This window comes from Eschrichtius robustus, chromosome 5 (assembly GCF_028021215.1).
Source record: "Eschrichtius robustus isolate mEscRob2 chromosome 5, mEscRob2.pri, whole genome shotgun sequence".
NCBI classification, from domain to species: Eukaryota; Metazoa; Chordata; class Mammalia; order Artiodactyla; family Eschrichtiidae; genus Eschrichtius; species Eschrichtius robustus.
Window position 1 is genome coordinate 72699269 of NC_090828.1, and position 21606 is coordinate 72720874.

The window sequence follows — 21606 nt, forward strand, 5'->3', positions numbered from 1 at the left end:
CCTCTTTCCACTTCCTCCCCTGAGATGGGGCGTGTGTGACCTAAAAGAACTATTTCATTTCTATCAGTGCTTCACACATGATGGAGTAAAGTCAAAGCAGTCGTCCCCTCAGGTGGACCTGTTCTGATTTAATCATCCAACATTCTTTGCACCAAGAACATGTTGTCAGGCCTTCCCCTCTCAAGCCCTGGGCTTTCTTATAATCATGCTAACACAGCCAGGGTCTCAGAACAGCTACATCCCCTGCGGATCTAGTCCCACTCACATTCAAGGGTCAGGAAAATCACGGGGCTATATTTTACCAACACTACCAAGCATTCAGTTTGGAAACAGGGTGGCAACGCCTATCGCAGCATTATTAGTCAACCCAGACTGCTCATTCTGTAACAGGGACATGTGTTCCCCCTTCTCAGCTTCATTTAATATCACTGCTGTCCCTCCATCATGCAAACAAACAAGCCAAACCTCTAAGGATCCTTCCAAGTGCGTATGGTAGTAGACCGTTGAGAACCTAGTTCTTACTCTGTACACTGCTGGATTTCCTCCCGTTGTTGTGTCCACTCAGATTCCTTTAGAGCATGCCTCACAATAACTGGCTTTTCACACACACAGGGGCCAGTTGCCTCATGTATTAGTGGGAGTTTGCCCCACTTTCCCTTCTAAAGGGGCTGCCGTCACCCTTTTTAGTTTACCATCCCCCCCTTAGGGCTCATGAAAATCTCTAAGCTGGTAAGGAAGAGAGACAGAACTGAATTTCAAGTCAGCTTATCACCACTAGTCATCCTTTTTAGTATACCACTTTTATGGCTTCTGCCATCTTCAGGCATTGCTACTAAGACCATTCTAACTCTACCAAGTGAATTACCACTGACCCCAAGAAGGAATTCTTCTACCCCTGGGTGCGCCCCTTCCAGAAATCCATGACATCAGGATTTTATTGGTCACCAATTGTTGTACAAGATGCATGGTCACAAAAATCACTAATGACATACATAGTGCTAATAACAGCATAATTTATTAGTGAAGGCAACTTATAAGCAGGGAAGTTACAGTACATAGGATCTCCCAGCTCCCATAATGGTTCCATAGGACGTGGATGTGTGACAAAAACACTCCAAGAGACAAAACACTATACCCCATATCTTGCTCTCTATTTATGGGTTAGTGTAAGAAAGGGTAAGAAGCACTGAGTTTCTCTAAATAACAGTAAACATATCAAGGGACCTTTGGGTCTAGGAACAGTGCTTGCGGATATGCATACCAAGAATCAAAGTTTACACACCAAGGATCCTGAGAACAGTGTTGACATTAGCTGGCTAAAGGCCCTGCTGGCCCCCAGGAAAGTGGAAAGGAAGAAAGTCCCATGGCCACTCAGCCAAAACCAAGGATTTGTTGCCCTTCAATTCACTGTTCTGTTTGGGGTATATTGGATTGTGGATAATTCCTTCAGTATTGGAAGGAAAATGAAACAAGTTTTTTGTACTGTGATGTGAATATTACTCTTCCATTTTGTATTAGGATATGTTTACAGCATTAGGTCTATAAGTATAGAAACTAATCCCTGTTAGGATGTGTGGAGGAATCTTACCTGAAGGATGAAGGTATTATGGTAAAAGGCATCTTTTAAAAAAATTCCTGGATCAGACTGGGAAGGAACAATCCTAGATAGACAACGATAAGAACCTGCTTCCTTGAGTCTTCTCCACAGTAATAGCAAGATGTCTCCTAGGAGCTGAGTTGTGGTAGTACTGACAACATGAAGACAGTTAAGGAGCTGTGAAAGTACTCCTGAGGTTAGGCTATACTGAATGGGTGAGAGCCTTTGAACCCTGGGAGGAAGCCACTGAACAGAGACCTGTATTCTAAATGCCAATGTTTTTACATTTCTTGTGTTCTTTATCTGTGTTTCACTTAGATTTTAGTAAAATCTGTTTGACAGTTTTAGCCTGTTTCAGCCCAACTCAGGAGAGCCAAAGGAAAAAATTTCATTCAAACTGAGAATCGTGGACCCCTAGGGTCCAGTGACAACTATTAGGTAAACTAAAGGGTTTCAAAGTGATTCTGATAAAACTCAAGAAGACATAGTCTCTTTTCCAATAGCAAACTTGCTCTTATTAGGATTGGTTTCAATTGGTTTAATTGGGAAATGGTATTTTCTTTGTCATTATATACTTGCAGTTACTACCAAGGAAATTAATCAAGTGAACGGCACTCCCTGTTTCATCTCTTACTTATTTTCCTCTTCTTTAGTCTGGTTTGAAGACTTTTTTTTTTTTTTAACATCTTTATTGGAGTATAATTGCTTTACAATGGTGTGTTAGTTTCTGCTGTATAATAGAGTGAATCAGCTATACGTATACATATATCCCCATATCTCCTCCTTCTTGCATCTCCCTCCCACCCTCCCTATCCCACCCCTCTAGGTGGACACAAAGCACCGAGCTGATCTCCTTGTGCTATGCGGCTGCTTCCCACTAGCTATCTGTTTTACATTTGGTAGTGTATATATGTCCATGCCACTCTCTCACTTCGTCCCAGCTTACCCTTCCCGCTCCCCGTGTCCTCAAGTCCATTCTCTACGTCTGCGTTGAAGACTTTTTTTAATACTCATTGATACATGTCAAAGAAGGGCTGGAAAGAACAGAGGATTGTGTGAAATAGGAGCTAGACAACTATTTAAAAAATCTTTTTACTAAATATCCTGTATATATTTCAAATTTTTAAAAATAATTTTACACTTCTATTAGAGGTTTAGTTGTTTATAATTAAGCAATTTGAATATAAAAGTTAAAGACAACCATGAATAGGCTATTGAAATATATCATCAGCTCACTTTACTAGGTGCAAATGGGAAGTCATCAACTAGTCTCAGACCAGTAAAGAACTTGTCTGTTGGTTGGTTGGTCTGTTTGTTTTTGGATATATGACAGTGGTTTTTGAGATACTAGTTCTCAGAATAAATCAAGCACAAATATTAATATTTCCTTACTAGCCAATGATTTGTGTAAAGTTAGGGAAATTTGTGAGCATGGGTATTGGAAGAGAATATTTGTGACTCTTTTCATGTGTGCCTAATTGGAGGTGATGAAGTAGGGTGGTCTTCTAAGGGCAAATGTGCAGAAGTGCATAAAGATCATATGAGGCACAATATTTTTTTCTGGCTGTTTTTAAGATTTTCTCTATTATTGGTTTTGAGCAATTTGATCATGGTATGTCTTGGTGTAGTTATGTATCTTCATGTTTCTTTTGCTTGGAGTTGAGTTTTTTGGATCTGTAGTTTATAATTTTCATCAAATTTGGCAATTTTTCGGCCATTATTTTTTCAAATTTAATGTCCTTGTCTGCTAATTCTACTGTCTTGTCAGTTTGAGGTTAGTTTTCATTGATTGAATTCTCTAATTATGTATCATTCATGTATGTCTTTTAATTTTGATTGAATGTGAGACACTGTGAATTTTACCTTGTTTGGTGCTGGATATTTTTGAATTTCTATAAATATTTTTGAGATTTGTTTTAGCTGAAACACAGTTAATTTACTTGGGAAAAGTTTGATCCTTTCAGATCTTTCTTTTAAAATTTGTTGGGCAGGACTAAAACAGTGCTCGGTCTAGTATGGATTATCCCCTAACTAGTAAAGCGAGATCCTTCTGAGTACTCCACCTGATGGCCGTGAATCTTGAGGTTTCCCAATCTGGTTGGTAGGAACAGGTACCAGATACCCAGCCTGTATGAGCACCTGGCACTGTCACCTCTAATCCTTTCAGGTGGTTCCTTCCTGGTCTCAGGTAGTTTCCTCACATGTACACACTGCTCATTATTCAGCTGAATACTGTGGATCTCTGGAGTTCTCTCTCCACGCAGTGCTCTCCTCTCTAGTACTGTCTCCTGGGCACTGTAGCTACTTTGATCTCCCTGGACTCTCAGTTCCATCTCCTCATCTCAGGGAGTCTGCCAGGCTCCACCTGGATTCTTCCTCCCTATGCTGTAGCCTGGAAATTAACCCAAAGCAATAAGCTGGGGCAATCATAGGTCTGACTGTGTTTGTTTTCTTTTTTTGTTGCCTGAAGTCCAGTTTCTTGCAAACTGTGGTTTCATATATTTTGCCTCTTTTTTGGTTGTTTCATGCAAGAGTGTAAATCTAGTCCCTATTATTCCATATTGTCCAGAAGCATAAGTCTGAAGTATAGGATTTTAATTTGGGGTAGAAACTAATTTCAAGAGAAGCATGTGAAAGCGATTTCAAACATTAGTAGAGGATTGGTTAAGTTATGATGTATCCATAAAATAGAATATTATTCAGCTGATTGAAAAAAATGAAGTACAGTTATATGTTTTAGCATGGAAAACTGTCTAAGGTATTTAGTGAAAATATCAAATTCATCCTTTTATTTCATCGTTCAAGAAAAACTTATTGAGCTTCTATTTTATAGCAGCCACCATGTTAGGCATTTGGGATCCAATAATAAGCAAGAGAAACATTGCTCTGCTTTTAAAAGCTTGCTGATTTAAATTCTAGTGTGTGGGTGGGAGTGGAGTAGAAAATAAACAAATAATTAGGTTATTGTTTATAATGATAAATTCTGTGACGGAAATATATAGGATGATATTCTAAAGTGAATGGGTAAAATAAGACACAAGGATGTGTTGTACAACGCAGGGAATATAGCCAATATTTTTAAATAACTGTAAATGGAGTATAACCTTTAAAAATTGTGAATCACTACATTATATACCTGTAACTTATATAATATTGTATGTCAACCATATGTCAGGAAAACAAATAAATAAAGTGAATGGAATAGGGAACCTACTTCAGATAAAATGATCAGAGAAAACCTCTGTGAGGAAATGACTTGATCTGAGACATGAAGGATAAGGAGCCAGTCAACAAAACAATATCCCAGGCAGAGGGAGCAGCAAATGCAAAGTGCCCAAAAAAGGAAAGAACTGGGTATGTTTGAGAAGCTGAAAAAAAGGGAGAAAGGAAGAGCAAGGTTAGCAAGGACAAGAGTGGTCAGAGGTTGTAGGAATTTTCAGGGACCAGACCATACAGTATTGTAGGCCTTGCTTAGGAGTTTGGATTTTATTCTGAGTTGCAGAAAAGTGAAGGGTAGTATCCATTTATGTAATAACTGCAAAATGATATTCCTATAGATGCATATAAGATTTCCAGAAGGATATATAGACATGATTGATTAACCAGGGTTACCTCTGAAGAGTAAAAATAGGGACTAAGGGAGTAGGGCAGAAAGGGTTTTCTTTATACCTCTCATTACTGAATATTTCACCTTGGACATATATTACTTTTCAAATTGAATAAAGTAGTGGATTTATATTTTTTAAAGAGTTCTTATAAATTATTTTTAGAACACTGTTCAAAAATATGAACCAGAAGTTCACAAAGGAGAAATGCCAGTAAGCCCATGAAAAGATACTCAGCCTTACTGGAGATCAGAAAAAAAATGCAGTTTAGATTTTTATCTCCCAGATATTGACAAAAACAAAAAATACTGATAGCATTTAGTTTCCTTGAGGGTGTAGGCAAACAGACGCTCTTGCTTTTGGTATGAACGTGTATTGATCTAGACTTTCAGTTTGACAACATATTTCAAAAACTCTGAAAAGTATATATCTTAGGACTCAGTAAATTTTTTCTAGAAATTTATCCTAAGGAAGTAAATTTTTTAAAAAATTTAAGTCCAAAGATACAGATACAAGGTCATTCATCATTTATAGCATTTTTTATAATAGTGAATAACTGAGCCCTATTAATAGCCATCAGTAGAAGATTGATTGTTTAAATTATGATATATTCTATTGAATATTCTATAGCCATTAAAATTTATGATGTAGTTATATATTTATTGACATATCAGGATGTTTACAGAGCAAAACATGTAGGTTAGAACATTATGTATATAATGAGATTTCCTTTTTTTTTAATTTATAGGTTTAAGTATATGTGTGTGTGCATATAGAATGCCTGGAAGGGTTTAGACAAAAATATTAATAATATTTTTTGCTGTGTATTAGGGCTTTTAAATTTTTTATATTTTAGTTTTTCTAAAGATCAGTCACAAAATTACATTAATTTTCCAATGAGCAAAAGAATCTAATCTATAAGAAAGGGGAAAATGGAGAGTATTAAGTAATCTAGAAAAGTTTCCTAAAATATTTATGCATATAACTTGATAAGTAATAAAAGAATATAATTATAGTATTGGTTTGATCTGGAGTAACTGATCTTTATAATGCTTTTCAATTTTTTAGGACTAGAAGAAATTGCAAAAGAAAGAGAAAAACTAAAAAAGGCAGAAAGTATCCAGATCAAAGAAGAAATATTTGAGACTTCTGAGGACACTTTAAATTGTTCAAATCCAGATCATTGTGAGCAAAAGGAAGATACTAAAGAAAAAGATAACACAAATCTGTTTCTTCAGAAACCTGGTTCATTTTCAAAATTAAGCAAGCTTTTAGAAGTAGCTAAGGTGCCTCCTGAGTCAGATGTAATAACCCCCAAACCAAACAGTAGTGCAAATGGGTGCACATTGTCTTATCAAAACAGTGGAAAACATTCATTGGGCAGCATTCAATCAACAGCAACACAAAGCAGCGTGGAAAAGACAGACTCTAATAATCTGTTCAATACCAGTTCAGGTGGTCCAGGGAAGTTCTGTAGTCCTCTCCCCAGTGACCAGTTGTTAAAAACACTGACTGAAAAGAATAGACAGTGGTTTAGCCTTTTGCCAAGGACACCTTGTGATGACACATCACTTACCCATGCAGGTATGTCAACTGCTTCTGTAGTGACCCCTCAGTCTCAGCCACCATCTAAGTCACCTTCGCCTGCCCCAGCTCCTCTTCTTGGATCATCTTCTGCTCAGAATCCTGTTGGCCTAAATCCATTTGCTTTATCACCTCTTCAGGTTAGTGCTGCCAATTGTTAACTCATTTTTATGTTGCTTTATTTAATCTTTGACCCCATAAAGATTCTCTCTCAAGGGAAATCAGTTGAATATTTATAATATTATCTCCGCCATGGTTTGAAAATTGAAGAGTCAGAATTGCTATCACCAAGCTTCATCAGAACTACTGATGTCTAAGTCAAAGCCTTCTTTAATTACTTTTTAACTTATTACTGTTGCATTATATCTAAAAAGAAATTACTTGGGGAGCAAATGAAACGACGTGTTATTATTGTATTTAGTTTGCCTCTAATCGTGGTAAGTGAAAGAATATTTTTTCCGAATTTTATAAACAATTTCTGGTTCTAAACACTTTTCCTAACTTCTTAGATTGTTCTACTTTTAAAATGTTTTGTGTTTTTTTGCAGATGAAAAGTGGAGTATCTATGATGGGACTCCAGTTTTGTGGGTGGCCCACCAGTGTGCTTACTTCCAGTAATCCATTTACATCACCTTTACCTAGTCTGGGATCAGGGTTGGGATTATCAGAAGGAAATAGTAATTCATTCTTGACACCTAATGTTGCTTCAAGTAAAAGTGAATCTCCAGTACCACAGAATGAAAAAGTCTCTTCAACTCAACCTGTAGCTGTTGAAGTAGCAAAACCAGTAGATTTTCCTAATCCAAAACCTATTCCAGAAGGTAGGTACATTGAGATGGTTTATAGCCACTTACTTACTTTATTTTATTGTTATAGATTCCTGCATTATAACCGAATCTTTGATGGTTTTCTACATAGTTATAAGTCTTCTGATTTGCATTGTGCCATTAATTTATATTCAAAATATTTGTAAAAAGATCTACATATTTATCTTAACTTAGAAATGCAGTTTGGTTGGTGGAGAATTATTGACCCAGAGGACCTAAAAGCTTTGCTCAAAGTGCTCCATCTCAGAGGAATAAGAGAAAAGGCGTTACAAAAACAAATTCAGAAACACTTGGATTATATTACTCAAGCTTGCATCAAGAATAAGGATGGTATGTACCTAAAAGAGACTTCTGCTCTCTTGCTTAGTTATGAGAATTAGTTCTTTTATCTTAAAACATATTTTAGTATATCCTAATTCTTAATTTATTACTAATAGGCATTTTTTTTTTCTATTTTGTTCAACAAACAGTAACTCTTTACATTTCTTAAATAGGTATTACTTTCTTATAATTTCTCACAACCTGCAGACATATTGTTTTGTTTCTTAAAAAAGAATATTCCTACTTTTAAGAGTAATCTGCCTGTGTATGCACAAGTACATTTGTGTGTGTTAAGTTACATGTATATGTTATCCCTGGAACCTTATTCACTTTTTAGAAGAAATCATTGAGGGATAAAGTGAATTTTAAAATTAATTTCTTTTCAAATATAGTTGCTATTATTGAATTAAATGAACATGAAGAAAACCAGGTAACTCGAGATATTGTGGAGAACTGGTCAGTAGAAGAACAAGCAATGGAAATGGATTTGAGTATTCTTCAACAGGTAGAAGATCTAGAAAGGAGAGTTGCATCAGCAAGTTTGCAAGTGAAGGTAAAATTGATTGGAATGAAATCTGTTTTTAGGATGATGGAAGGTAACTATCATTTGTTGTATACCTGATATGTGCCAGTTACTCTGCTAAATGTTTTCACTTTATCTCATTTAATTCTCAAAATGATCCTGAATTAATTTCCCCCATCTTACAGGTAAGGAACAAGACTCAAAGTAAGTAACCTGCCACTGGTCATATAGTAAGCTAAGTGTGTATTCATCCAAGTCTGTCTGACTCCAGAACCTGTGTTCTTTTTACCAAGTCTTGCTGCCTCCTTAATGGTATTCAAAAGTGTCATTTCTAGTTTTACCCATGATAAATATAATGCTCTATCAAATAACTACTATACTGTTTCATATAGAGGAACCTCCTTGCATCAAGCCATGTTGTATGTCAAAATTTCACTCTATATAATTTAAAATTGGAGAATATAGATATATCCAAATATACACTGTATCATTATACACATACCCACACACCCTACATATATATGTAAATTTTAAATTTATTTATCTACTGGGCATTACCATGTCACAAGCATTATCATGATCAGACTGGCTTCCAATGGACAGGCAAAAGGAAAGCTTTACCTTAGTGCAAGAATTTTTAGTTTTGGTAAGAGGGGTATAAAGTCTTCTCAGTTGATAATAAGGTGACGTCTCTGAGAGTAAATGGATGGATGATGAATAAGTATGAGACACCTGAAAAGGTTTAGAAAATGTAGTATCCATGTAATTTGATCTGCTATTTTATGTTTTATTCAGAATGAGAAACTTATGCCATAATACTATCCTATGGCATTTGGAAACTTTTGAAGTTCTCCAAAAAATGTCACTTTCCAGAGCTAATAACATATCCCTTTCTTGCTGCAAACATAATTACCAACTTTGGGAAGCAAAATTTATCATTTGTTGACTCTATTTTGCTAGCAAACTATATCTTCCTCCTAGTACTATAATACAGTATAAAAATGCCTCATTTATTTGGCATCTTCAACAAATGAAGTCTTCCACACAAGTTAATTTTCTAGAGAAATGAAAATTATTCCATTTAGCACCATAATTTTTTAACATGTTTGTCAGATCGCTTATGTTATGCATTACACTGCCTTCTTAAATTGAGAATAATGAGTTTGATTTAAATTATCTTGGTGACACAGGATCATTAGTGCAAAGACCAATTATTAGATAATGATTCCCTCAGGAAATGTGAAGAGGTTTTGCCCCTACATTAAATGTTCCTAGTGTGCTTTGCTTTTAAACGACTGTGTCTGCTTTCTATAGTCTGTTTCTGTCTTCTCTCATGGTCAGTTGCTACTACTTGCTGGTTTAAATTTGATTGGTTCTACTGGCCTAATTTTCCCCCGACTTCTTCCACCTAATTTGCCAGTTCTAATTGGCTATTGGTTGGGAAAGCATATCACCAAGCTTTTTTTTAAGATTTAATTTTATTTATTTTTGGCTGGGTTGGGTCTTCATTGCTGCACGCGGGCTTTTCATTGCGGTGGCTTCTCTTGTTGCAGGGCACAGGCTCTAGGTGTGTGGGCTTCAGTAGTTGTGGCGCACAGGCTCAGTAGTTGTGGCACGTAGGCTTAGTTGCTCTGCAGCATGTGGGATCTTCACAGACCAGGGCTCGAACCCATGTCCCCTGCATTGGCAGGTGGATTGTTATCCACTGTGCCACCAGCGAAGTCCCAAGCTTTTTTTTTTTTTTAATTTTATTTATTTATTTGTTTGTTTGTTTGTTTGTTTATGGCTGTGTTGGGTCTTCGTTTCTGTGCGAGGGCTTTCTCTAGTTGCGGCAGGCGGGGGCCACTCTTCATCACGGTGCACGGGCCTCTCATTATCGCGGCCTCTCTTGTTGCGGAGCACAGGCTCCAGACGCACAGGCTCAGCAATTGTGGCTCACGGGCCTAGTTGCTCCGCGGCATGTGGGATCTTCCCAGACCAGGGCTCGAACCCGTGTCCCCTGCATTGGCAGGCGGACTCTCAACCACTGCGCCACCAGGGAAGCCCCCAAGCTTTTTTAAGTTAAGTATAAAGTCAGGGTTTGGGCCTGAAACATTTTCCTGGAGCCATACTCATATTTTCCTGCATTAACCTTATCACATTACTGGCTGCTTAGACATTCTTGGCTGTGTTCTAAGTGTGTAAGAAAAGTAGAATGTGTTTTTTAAGTGAAATGTTTTAATATTCTGTTATTAAGGTATTACTAAATTATTCTGTATTATTCTGAAAAAATGAATTATATTATTCTTGAAGAGTCTAAAAACACAAATGATGAAAATAACCACAAGACATTATTTTAACATCTATAGAAGATTTAATGTTTTTTTTTTTTAAGAAAACAGAGTTATATGTTTAATGTGGGGAACTAGCCATTGTGAAGACACATCACACAGGTGGCCTGTGGGACTTACTTAGGTGCATTCATTTATATTTTTAATATTGCTTATAATTTGGACATTCTTTGTTATTTTGTAGGAAAATCTGCAAGTCTCTTGTCCTAGTTCTGTTGTTGAGAGTATACGAAAAACCTAATTACTCTTCCAGCTCCTCTAAAGATAGCTCCTGTGTCTCTTTCTAAGTTTTCTCTTTTACAAGCTAATTAATTCCTTCAACCATTAGTCCTGTGAAATAGTTTCCATGTACATGATTCTCTTCTGTATAAACACCAGTGTTAATATCCTTCTTAAAATGTTGTATCCATAACTGTACATAGCGCTGTCTGAATGTGTTCATGGGACTTTTACTTTCCTTAATCCAGCACTATACTTCCATTAATGCTGTTTGAATTTTGTACTAGCTTTTTAGCATCCACATTATACTCTTGCTTCACTGAGTATACGCTATGAAAAAACAAACTCTGGCCCTCTTTCAAAGAGCTTTTAAGCGAGTTCTATCACATATAGTATTCAATATTTCTGTGATTAGTTGCTTAAACTTCAAACCTAAAATTTACATTTATCATTGTTTTATTTTTATTAATTTCATGTTGGTACATTTTTCAGCATATGGAACTATTTTTATCTTAGTCCTGTTGTACAGAATATTAAATTTTCTTCCTAGTTTTAAATCATCTGCAGATTTAATAACAATCAACCAAGTTACTCATAAGTGTATTAACAGGACAAACCAAGTACAGAGCCTTTTGGACATTGGCACTGGGGACCTTTTCTGAGGTGACACAAGTTCTGTCAACCACCATTTTTTGGAAGCAGTTTTCAACCCTCTAGATTTCTTTAATCTAGTCTTCATTTTTTGTCTTGTCATTTGCCTTGCAGACATCAAGATATGCTATGTTTACAGGGTTCTCTTGATTTAGCAATTTAGTACCCTTTTCAAAATATGGGAATGAGGTTCATTTGACATGACTTGTACCTAATGCACTTACATGTACTGTTCATAATTCCATCCTTACTTCACAAATATAAATGTTCTACTGAATTAAAGAAGAGGAATTGATCCTAATGTACAAGATAAAATAATTATCTCTAAAGAGGTTTAATAAAAAGGATAACGTTCGTTCTGTTTTTCATTTAATATGCATTTACTAAGCCCCTATTCCACGTCAGACAGTAGGCACCACAAAATTGGATAAAATGTGGTTTCTGCTGTCAGAAAGCTTGTCATCTAATAGGGAGATAAGTCATATATACATCTCTGCAGAATTTGTTAACTGATCATAGAGGAGTACAGAGTCATACATGAATTTAGGAAAAGAATACATAACTTCTGATGGAGACATGGGAGAGATCAGGGAACATTTCACGTAGAAGTCGAGATGGAACTTGAGAAGGTGAGTCAGCTTTTGACAAGGAATGCCGTACTAGGAAGAGGGAACAGCCTGAGCAGAGCACCAGGATCCAGAAGTTTAGGGCATGTTTGTGGAGTTGCAAGTTGTGGAATTTGCAGCGTAGGATGTGTGCATGGGAACATGAGAGGAAGAGGTAGATTGAGGTACTTGAATGTCATGATAAAAATATGGACTTTGTTAAACAGTAGGGAAACTTTGAAGGATTTTGAGGTAGAAGATCAATAAAAGCAAGCTGAGTTATAAGATCATTCACTTATTCAATCAACATGTGTGTATTGAGTGCCTACTATTTGCTTTCACCGTGCTGGAGATAAAATGAGTAAAAGCAGACGTGGTCCCTGCCATCATGGAATTTAGAGGTAAAAAGATGTGAATCAAATAATCACAATAGTAAAAAATTGTGAGTACCACAAGGCTATGGCGTATTATATGGTCCTTTGTGGGCTTGTAATATGGAGACTTACCTGCTAAAGGAGGTCAGAGAAGGATTCCCTGAGGACTTTTAAAACGAGAGCTGCAGGATGAGTGGGGTTAACCAGGTTAAGAGCTGCAGGGAAAGGCTATACAGACAAATATAACAGCTCACGCAAACTCCTACGGCTGAAGGAAAAATGGTAAGTATTGTACAGACCCCTGTACGTACGGAAGAGTGGTAGAAGGAATGGAAATGGAAAGGAAGAGCTAAATTCAGAGACCACTGAGAGATTTCTGTTGAAATGAATAAGCATGTAGTCTAAAGTCTCTCAGAATACTTTGCTGATTTTCATTATACCTTTCATAATATCAAAAGTTATTAAATTTTCTTCTTCAAACTTCTCACAACTGTTTCTTTTAATTTTTTATTCTTGTTTCTACCTAGCATTAGGAAACACAAGGTAAACACGTTTAGTAAAGATCCTTAAGATCTGCTGGTGTCTGCTGCTGTATTTTAAGTAAAGGTGATTCACCCAGCAGGCATTTCAAGAGGAAACCATAATAACATTATTCTTTTGATATATAGGGTTGGATGTGTCCAGAGCCTGCATCAGAAAGGGAGGACTTGGTATATTTTGAACATAAGTCATTTTCTAAATTGTGCAAGGAGCATGATGGAGAATTTACTGGCGAGGAAGAAAGCAGTGCACGTGCACTGGAACGGAAGAGTGACAACCCCCTAGATATAGCTGTAACCAGGCTGGCTGATTTGGAGCGGAACGTTGAAAGAAGGTATCTGAAGAGCCCCTTAAGTACCACCATTCAGATCAAACTGGATAATGTGGGCACAGTTACTGTCCCTGCTCCTGCACCATCCGTTAGTGGTGATGGTGACGGGTAGGTTATTGAGATTAACTTGAAAAATTCTTGTGCTTCTTTGCTAATTGGAGCCTATTTTCTATTGCCTGTTATCTATGTATCTTCTTGTATGTCTGTGATCCATATGGATCATGCTCTTCGCATGGTGCTTTGTAAAACCATTTTCCCGTTGTTGTTATGTGCGTCGATAGTCCTGCAAAGTGATCTTACATTTACCTGGTTGTGACTAAGCTTTGAGGCACGCAGCCACAGTCTGTGCACTACATCAGATTTAGTTGCTTAAACCTTATACTTATTGGCTGTTACACGTTTTTGTCATTGCTTGGCTTTCAGTGTGATGATTGTTTCGCATTCAGTAACCATAAATGTGGACGTGACCTACTTAATTTTTCTATATTTCAATGCAGAGTTGAAGAGGATATTGCTCCAGGGCTCAGGGTATGGAGAAGGGCATTATCAGAAGCTCGCAGTGCTGCACAGGTAGCTCTGTGCATTCAGCAGTTACAGAAATCAATAGCATGGGAAAAATCAATTATGAAAGTCGTAAGTGCTTTTATTTAAGAAATACTATCATTTACTTTGCCCTGCTTTTTTCCGATCTTCAGATATTTCTTAATTATGCATTACTTATTGTCAAAACAATGTATGCTGTACTTGAGAATTTCCTTAGTTCTTAGATACTGTATAGTGTGACACCTTCCTCTTTATTTTGAGCTGTTTGAAGGAACCTGCCAAATGTTACCTTTCGTTGTTTAAAATCTTCTTTTCCTCTCCTTTGAATGTTGTTTATAACTCTGACTGAAGTTGTCTTCTCCATTCTGTCAGCATAATAGTTGTTAATCTGAATGTTTGGAAGGCCCTTTCAATCTTGTAAACACTCCAGTTGCTAACATCACCTGCTAAGTACATTCATTTCATTTCTAAAATATCTTTATATTTGTATCAATTTTCTTTTTTTAATGCCAGAAATACTTAGCTAAGTAAATACAGAATAAGCAGAGAGCTCTTCCTTTATGCACCGACATCATGTTTTGGGTTGGCCAAAAAATTGCCTTCGGTTTTTAAGTAAAAATAAAAGATCCATTTTTCGTTTTCACCAAGAACTTTATTGAACAGTGTATTCACCATTTTGTTCCACTACCTTCTACCATTTTTCAGGCAACTTCGTAATTCCATCTTCCCAAAAACTTTTTATCTTTTTGAGCAAAGAACTGATCCAGGTGCCTTTTACAGTCTTCCAGGGAATTAAAATTTTTTCCATTGAGAGAATTTTGTAAAGCCTAAATAAATGGAAATCCAAAGGTGTAATGTCTGGTGAATAAGCTGGATGAATCAGAGCTTCCCAGCTAAGCTTTAACAGTTTTTGCCTGGTCATCAAAGAAACATGTGGTCTTGCATTATCCTGATGGAAGATTATGCGTTTTCTGTTGGCTTATTCTGGACACTTTTTGTTGAGTGCTGCTTTCAGTTGGTCTAATTGGGAGCAGTACTTGTTGGAATTAATCGTTTGGTTTTCTGGAAGGAGTTCATAATAGAGGACTCCCTTCCAATCCCACCACATACACAACATCACCTTCTCCGGATGAAGACCGGCCTTTGGTGTGGTTGGTGGTGGTTCATTTCGCTTGCCCCGCGATCTCTTCCATTCCACATTATTGTACAGTATCCACTTTTCATCACCCGTCACAATTTGTTTTAAAAATGGAACATTTTCATTATGTTTAAGCAGAGAATCGCATGAGGAAATACGGTCAAGAAGCGTTTTTTTTGCTTAATTTATGTGGAACCCAAACATCAAAGCGATTCACATGACCAAGCTGCTGTAAATGATTTTCAGCGCTTGAGTTGGATATTTTGAGTATGTTGGCTATCTCCCGCGTGGTATAACGTTGATTGTTCTCAGTTAACGTCTTGATTTGATCGCTGTCAACTTCAACTGGTCTGCCCAACCGTGGAGCTTCGTCCAGTGAGAAATTTCCAGCATGAAACTTCGCAGACCACTTTTGATGTGTTCAATCAGTCACAGCACCTTCTCCATACACTGCACAAATCTTTTTTTGCATTTCGGTTGCGTTTTTACCTTTCTTGAAATAATAAAGCATAACATGCCGAAAATGTTGGCGTTTTTCTTCCATCTTCAGTATTAAAATAGCTACACAAAAATTCACCAATTTTGATAAGTCTTTTTTTAAATGCACGCTGATGTGATAGGTGTCACGTACAATCTAACAAAATTGTTCTGAATGAACTTATAGACAACTGTTACTAGAGCCATCTTGTGGAAAAAAACCGAACGAACCTTTTGGCCAACCCAATATTTGGATATCGTTGGCATTGAGTAGATACTTTAGTCTTTCCTCTAACATTTAAAAATGTTTTTTCGCCTTCTTTGTTCAAGCCCAGTTAGTTATCATGTAGTAGCCTCTACTTTGTACTAGGCAACAAATGCTGTATGTTCAAAATAAAAGCTATATTTCTTATATTTTCCAGAGAGAGATTTATTTTAAATCATGTACGTGTCCCTTTTGCCTCTTTTGTATCGTATACAGAAATATCTATTATATGTAGACTTTTATGAATTACTTTAACAGTTGCTTTTGAATTACAGGTTAGCTTTAAAATTCAAACATTTGAGATTTGTCTTCATGAATGACTAAGGGTAAAATTCCTATTTTAAATAATCTTCCCCAAAGAAAAGAAGTGATTCTTAAATAATTTAGCATTCTCTCCTTCCTTTTTACCTCTATACTTAGACTACTCAAGACTTTATTCATTCTATACAAATACATTTGCTTTCTTCTATGGTTTTTTTCACTTCTTTCTAAAATGTCCATGGAATAATGAATCTGCAGTTTTCACAATATGCTCAAATTTAGGTCTTTCCCTATATAGATTAGAATTTACTATAAGTTTTAAGGCATTGTTCAGGTCATCTGGTAGCATTTTTACCAGGTAAAAATAATTTTTCTTCTAAAAATTATTATTAAAACCAGTTTTAAAGTCACCTTAGACAAATATATTTGGTGAAGTGTAGGCTTGAATGATCAAAAAAGATTCAATTCCTATATCAGAATGAAATTTGTACAGTTACTTTTCTCATCTACACCAAAAAAATCATCACAGTGTAGGCAGTTTTGTTATAACCCATACCCAGAAACCCAAAACTTATACCAAAATCTACCTTTATATTAGTATACTTACTTTCTGCAGTCTAAAGCTTTATTTCAGGTTTTACAAATTTCTTTTCCATTGTTATTAATAAATTAATATACATTCATCATTATTTAACTCCATCTCATAATTTTTATTTCTTTTTTTAATGTTTAATAATACATTATTTGCTATAAAACTACTTTGAAAAGAAGGCAGAGTTTCTTATTCAAAGATTAATGAGCACTTGGTAACCTTTAATTAGAAATGTAACAAAACCTATAATAATCCTCATAAGAAGTTCTAAAAAAAAATGTTAAAGTGCTCAATATCTTTAGAAATATCCTCTTTACCAGAAATGCTTACTAGGAAAGAAGGAGCTGCCATGATTTGCCTCCAGATACTTCTCAGCCCACAATATGTTGTCTGTTGTTAATGTTAAGCAATCGGCAACATCCACTGTTTTTTTTTAGTGTGGTAGCAAAGGAGTTAAAACCAAATATGACTACGTTTGCTCTAACATATTGTGAGCTATTACTGTGGATTTTCAAAAATGTTATGAACTTGATACCTGCCACCCTTTCTTAATAAGTATCAGAAAATAATTTTATTTTTAAATCATAAATGTGAGATGTAAGACAGGCTTCATAGTATTTTTAGCTATTGTAGAAAACAATGAGTATTTACTTAATGTTCATGAATCTGATTTTTAAATTTTATTGTTATAAGGAATGAAATATAACCTTCGAGATGTTATTTCTCAATGAGTATTTTAATAATAGAAGTTTTAAAGAAATAACTCAAATTTGGAGAAATAACACCATATTAAGGTATTTAGTGATGTGGTTATCAGGAAAGGTCATAAAATAAATACTGTTGGGATATTAAACTCTACTGCTTTTGCTCTTAGTACACATGCCAGTTTTAGTATTACATGTATATTACATATATTTGATAGATATTTGTTAAGGTGAATAGCATGTATCTGCTGTTTTGATAAGATTCTTAAGCTATCATTGGTGTACGTACTGAGTTATGAAAGACGATTTTAGACATTCCCAGATTAAGATTTAATGTTTTATTGAAATTAAACAAATTAAGTTTGAACAATTAAGCGATTTTGTTTTTAAGAGTATATAAATACATAACTTAAAATTAGTACAAATGATTTATAATTTAAATGTTTTAACTATTTTTAATTGAAATATAGTTGATGTACAATATTAATAATGTTTTCATTTTTTTGAATATTGATTACAGGACGTTGTCTACTGTGACTGAAATAAAAACTAAATGTCAAAATATAACGTTAGTACCTACCATTTTTTAAAGCCATCTTTAAAGTTTTTACCTGTCTAATCTTCCTTCCTTCCCTCTGTGAAACTTGTTATACAGAATACGTGTGCATGGGGAAAAAAAAAATCTCTTTATAGATTTTAAAGTTCTTAATGGTATTAGAAGTTTTTCAACAGAGAAGAAACAATTTTATTTTTAGTCCTAGAAAATAAACTATAACTTCTAAATTCTTTTATTTAATATATTGTATCAATTTCTTTTTCCCTTAGAAATCATTTTGTAGGATCCATTTTCTACATTTGTGACACATGTTTGATTTGGGTTGATTTCCAAAGTTTCCTGATTTGGACATAGTCAAAATACAGTGACATCTTATTATTATTATTTATAATTCTGTTGCTAATGCAAGTTCCTAATTTTGATCTTAAAAATTACTCTAACTCTTACTTATTTCTTTCTCAGGATATCATGAGGATGCTAAGATAAGCAAACGATGAAATATATTAAAAAATTAAAACACCACGTATTAAAGCTATTCATTGCTTTATGTGCTCTAATGTCATGTTAATTATTTCATATGCTAATGTGTACATGCTTCTGAAGTGTGTGCAGGCATTCAACCTCTAGCTTTGTTTTTTGCAGTGTACCTGAAATGTGCATTTACCCCAACTGAACTGCTCACCCCATCATGTGGTCCATATCTGTGTAACGAGAGATACATAGATGTGTATGGCTACTGTATATTTGTTAGCAAGCGGAATGTTCATTACTAATATAAATTAGGAATTAATGGTGTGTTTAATATCCCAAAAACTATTATTCGTAGCCGAGTGTTAATTTTAAATGATTTTCCATGTATTATAGTACTGCCAGATCTGTCGAAAGGGAGATAATGAAGAACTGCTTCTCCTTTGCGATGGCTGTGACAAAGGCTGTCATACATACTGCCATAGACCCAAGATTACAACTATACCAGATGGGGACTGGTTTTGTCCAGCTTGCATTGCTAAGGTAAGACTGATCTAAAACTAAATTTTTTTATTGAAGTATAGTTGATTTACAATATTGTGTTAGTTTCGGGTATACAGCAGAGTGATTCAGTTATATTTTTTTTTTCAGATTCTTTTCCATTATAGGTTATTACAAGATTTTGAATAGAGTTCCCTGTGCTCTACAGTAAATCCTTGTTGCTTATCTATTTTATGTGTAGTAGTTTGTATCTGTGAGTCCCATACTCCTAATTTATCCTCCCCACCCCCCCCCCCACCCCCCCCGCCCCACCACCTTTCCCCTTTGGTAACCATAAGCTTGTTTTCTAGGTCTGTGAGTCTGTTTCTGTTTTGTATATAGATGCATTTGTATTATTTTTTAGATTCCACGTGTAAGTGATATGATATTTGTTTTTCTCTGTCTAACTTACTTCACTTAGTATGATAATCTCTGGGTCCATCCATGTTGTTGCAAATGACAATATTTCATTCTTTTTTATGGCTGAGTAATAGTCCATTGTATATGTGTACCACATCTTCTTAAACCAATTGTCTGTTGATGGGTACTTGGGTTGTTTCCATGTCTTGGCAATTGTAAATAGGGCTGTTATGAACATTAGGGTGCATGTATCTTTTCAAATTAAATAAGAGTTTTCATCTTTTCTAGGTATATGCCCGGGAGTGGGATTCCTGGATCATATGGCAGCTCTATTTTTAATTTTTTAAGGAACCTTCATACTGTTTTCCTTACTGGCTGCACCAATTTACATTCCCACCAACAGTGTGCTAGGGTTCCATTTTCTCCACACCCTCTCCAGCAGTTATTATTTGTAGACTTTTTGATGATAGCCAGTCTGACTGGTGTGAGATGGTACCTCATTGTGGTTTTGATGTACATTTCTCTAATACTTAGTAACGCTTAACGCTGAGCATCTTTTCACGTGCCTGTTGGCCAGCTGTATATCTTATTTAGAGAAATACCTATTTAGGTCTTCCGCCCATTTTTCGATTGGGTTGTTTGTGTTTTTGATATTGAGTTGTATGAGCTGTTTGTGTATTTTGGTTATTAACCCGTGGTCAGTTGCATCATTTGCAAATATTTTCTCCCAGTCTGGTAGGTTGTCTTTTTGTTTTGTTGGTTTCCTTTGCTGTGGAAAAGCTTTTAAGTTTGATTAGGTCCCATTTATTTTTGCTTTTAATTCTTTTGCCTTGGAAAAGTGATCTAAGAAAATATTGCTACAATTTATGTCCAAGAATGTTTTGCCTGTGTTCTCTTCTAGGACTTTTATGTCTTATGTTTAGGTCTTTAAACTATTCTGAGTTTATTTTTATATATGGTGTGAGGGTGTGAGGGAGTGTTCTAATTTCATTGATTTAGCAGTCCAGCTTTTCCAACACCACTTGCTGAAGAGACTGTTTTTTCTCCATTGTCTATTACCACTTTTGTTGTAGATTAATTGACTGTAGGTGTGCGGGTTTATTTCTGGGTTCTCTATTCTGTTTCATTGATCTATATGTCTGTTTCTGCCCCAATACCACACTGTTTTGATTACTGTAGCTTTGTAGTAGTGTCTGAAGTTTGGAAGGGTTATGCCTCCAGCTTTGTTCTTTTTCCTAAGGATTACTTTGGCAGTTCTGGGTCTTTTGTGGCTCCGTATAAATTTTAGTATTTTTTTAAGTAATAGCATTACTTAAAACTTTTTAATTGCCAGATCAAAATGAAGAGTTTTATGGGGATTTTTTTTTTTGCGATATAATTCGTATACTGTAGAATTCATTTTAAAGTGTGCAATTCAGTGGTTTTTAATATATTCACACAGTTGTACAACCATCACCACTATCAAATTCCAGAACATCTTCACGATCCCCAAAAAGTATGCTTGTACGCATTATCATTCACTCCCCATTCCCCTTCTCTTCTCAGCCTTTGGCAAACATTAATCTATTTTCTATCTCTGTGGGTTTGCCTATTCTTGTCATTACACATACATCCAATCATAAAATATGTGGCCTTTTTCTTTCACTTAGCACAATATTTTCAAGGTTCATCTGTGTTCTAGCACTTCATCTTTAAAGTCAAATGATATTTCATTATATGGACAGACTACATTTTATCTGTTCAGCTGATGGACATTTGGGTTGTTTCTACATTTTGGCTTTTATGAATAATGCTGCTATGAACAGTCAGTCATACCCAAGTTTTTGTATGAATATATGTTTTCAATTTTTCTGTTATATACGTAAGAGTAGAATTGCTAGGTCATATGGTAATAAGCATATGTATTTTAAGTCACTTTCCAGTCACATATAAATTGGAAACCGGTGAATTCTAATACTAATTGACTAAAGAGTAGCACTATGATAAAGTAGAAAGAAATGGGTTTTAGAGTTATAAAGTAAGGAGTAAGAAGTGTGAAAGGGTTAGAATGTATTGAGGGCCAGACTCTTCGTTAGGTTTTCCCTATCTCAGACACTCTCTTCCATGTTTAATCTCTTGACGTAGTTACTACCAGTAACTACCACCACGTCATAAACTCAGTTTCAAGCATCCATCTCTCCACTGCCTCCTTTCTT

General features: G+C 35.5%; 1 protein-coding gene across 16 annotated transcripts in view; it reads left to right on the forward strand.

The window, feature by feature from the left end:
- The window catches only part of BAZ2B (bromodomain adjacent to zinc finger domain 2B), a 383609-nt gene that overhangs the window by 352329 nt on the left and 9674 nt on the right, over nucleotides 1–21606 (forward strand). For 13 of the 16 annotated variants that reach the window (XM_068545042.1, XM_068545028.1, XM_068545032.1 and 10 more), the window contains 7 exons: nucleotides 6271–6926; nucleotides 7334–7607; nucleotides 7788–7943; nucleotides 8327–8487; nucleotides 13305–13615; nucleotides 14005–14140; nucleotides 18908–19054. In XM_068545042.1, coding sequence (XP_068401143.1) covers nucleotides 6271–6926; nucleotides 7334–7607; nucleotides 7788–7943; nucleotides 8327–8487; nucleotides 13305–13615; nucleotides 14005–14140; nucleotides 18908–19054 — 1841 coding nt within the window. The remainder of the gene's footprint in view (nucleotides 1–6270; nucleotides 6927–7333; nucleotides 7608–7787; nucleotides 7944–8326; nucleotides 8488–13304; nucleotides 13616–14004; nucleotides 14141–18907; nucleotides 19055–21606) is intronic. The other 3 variants (XM_068545035.1, XM_068545040.1, XM_068545041.1) reach the window with 1 other exon arrangement.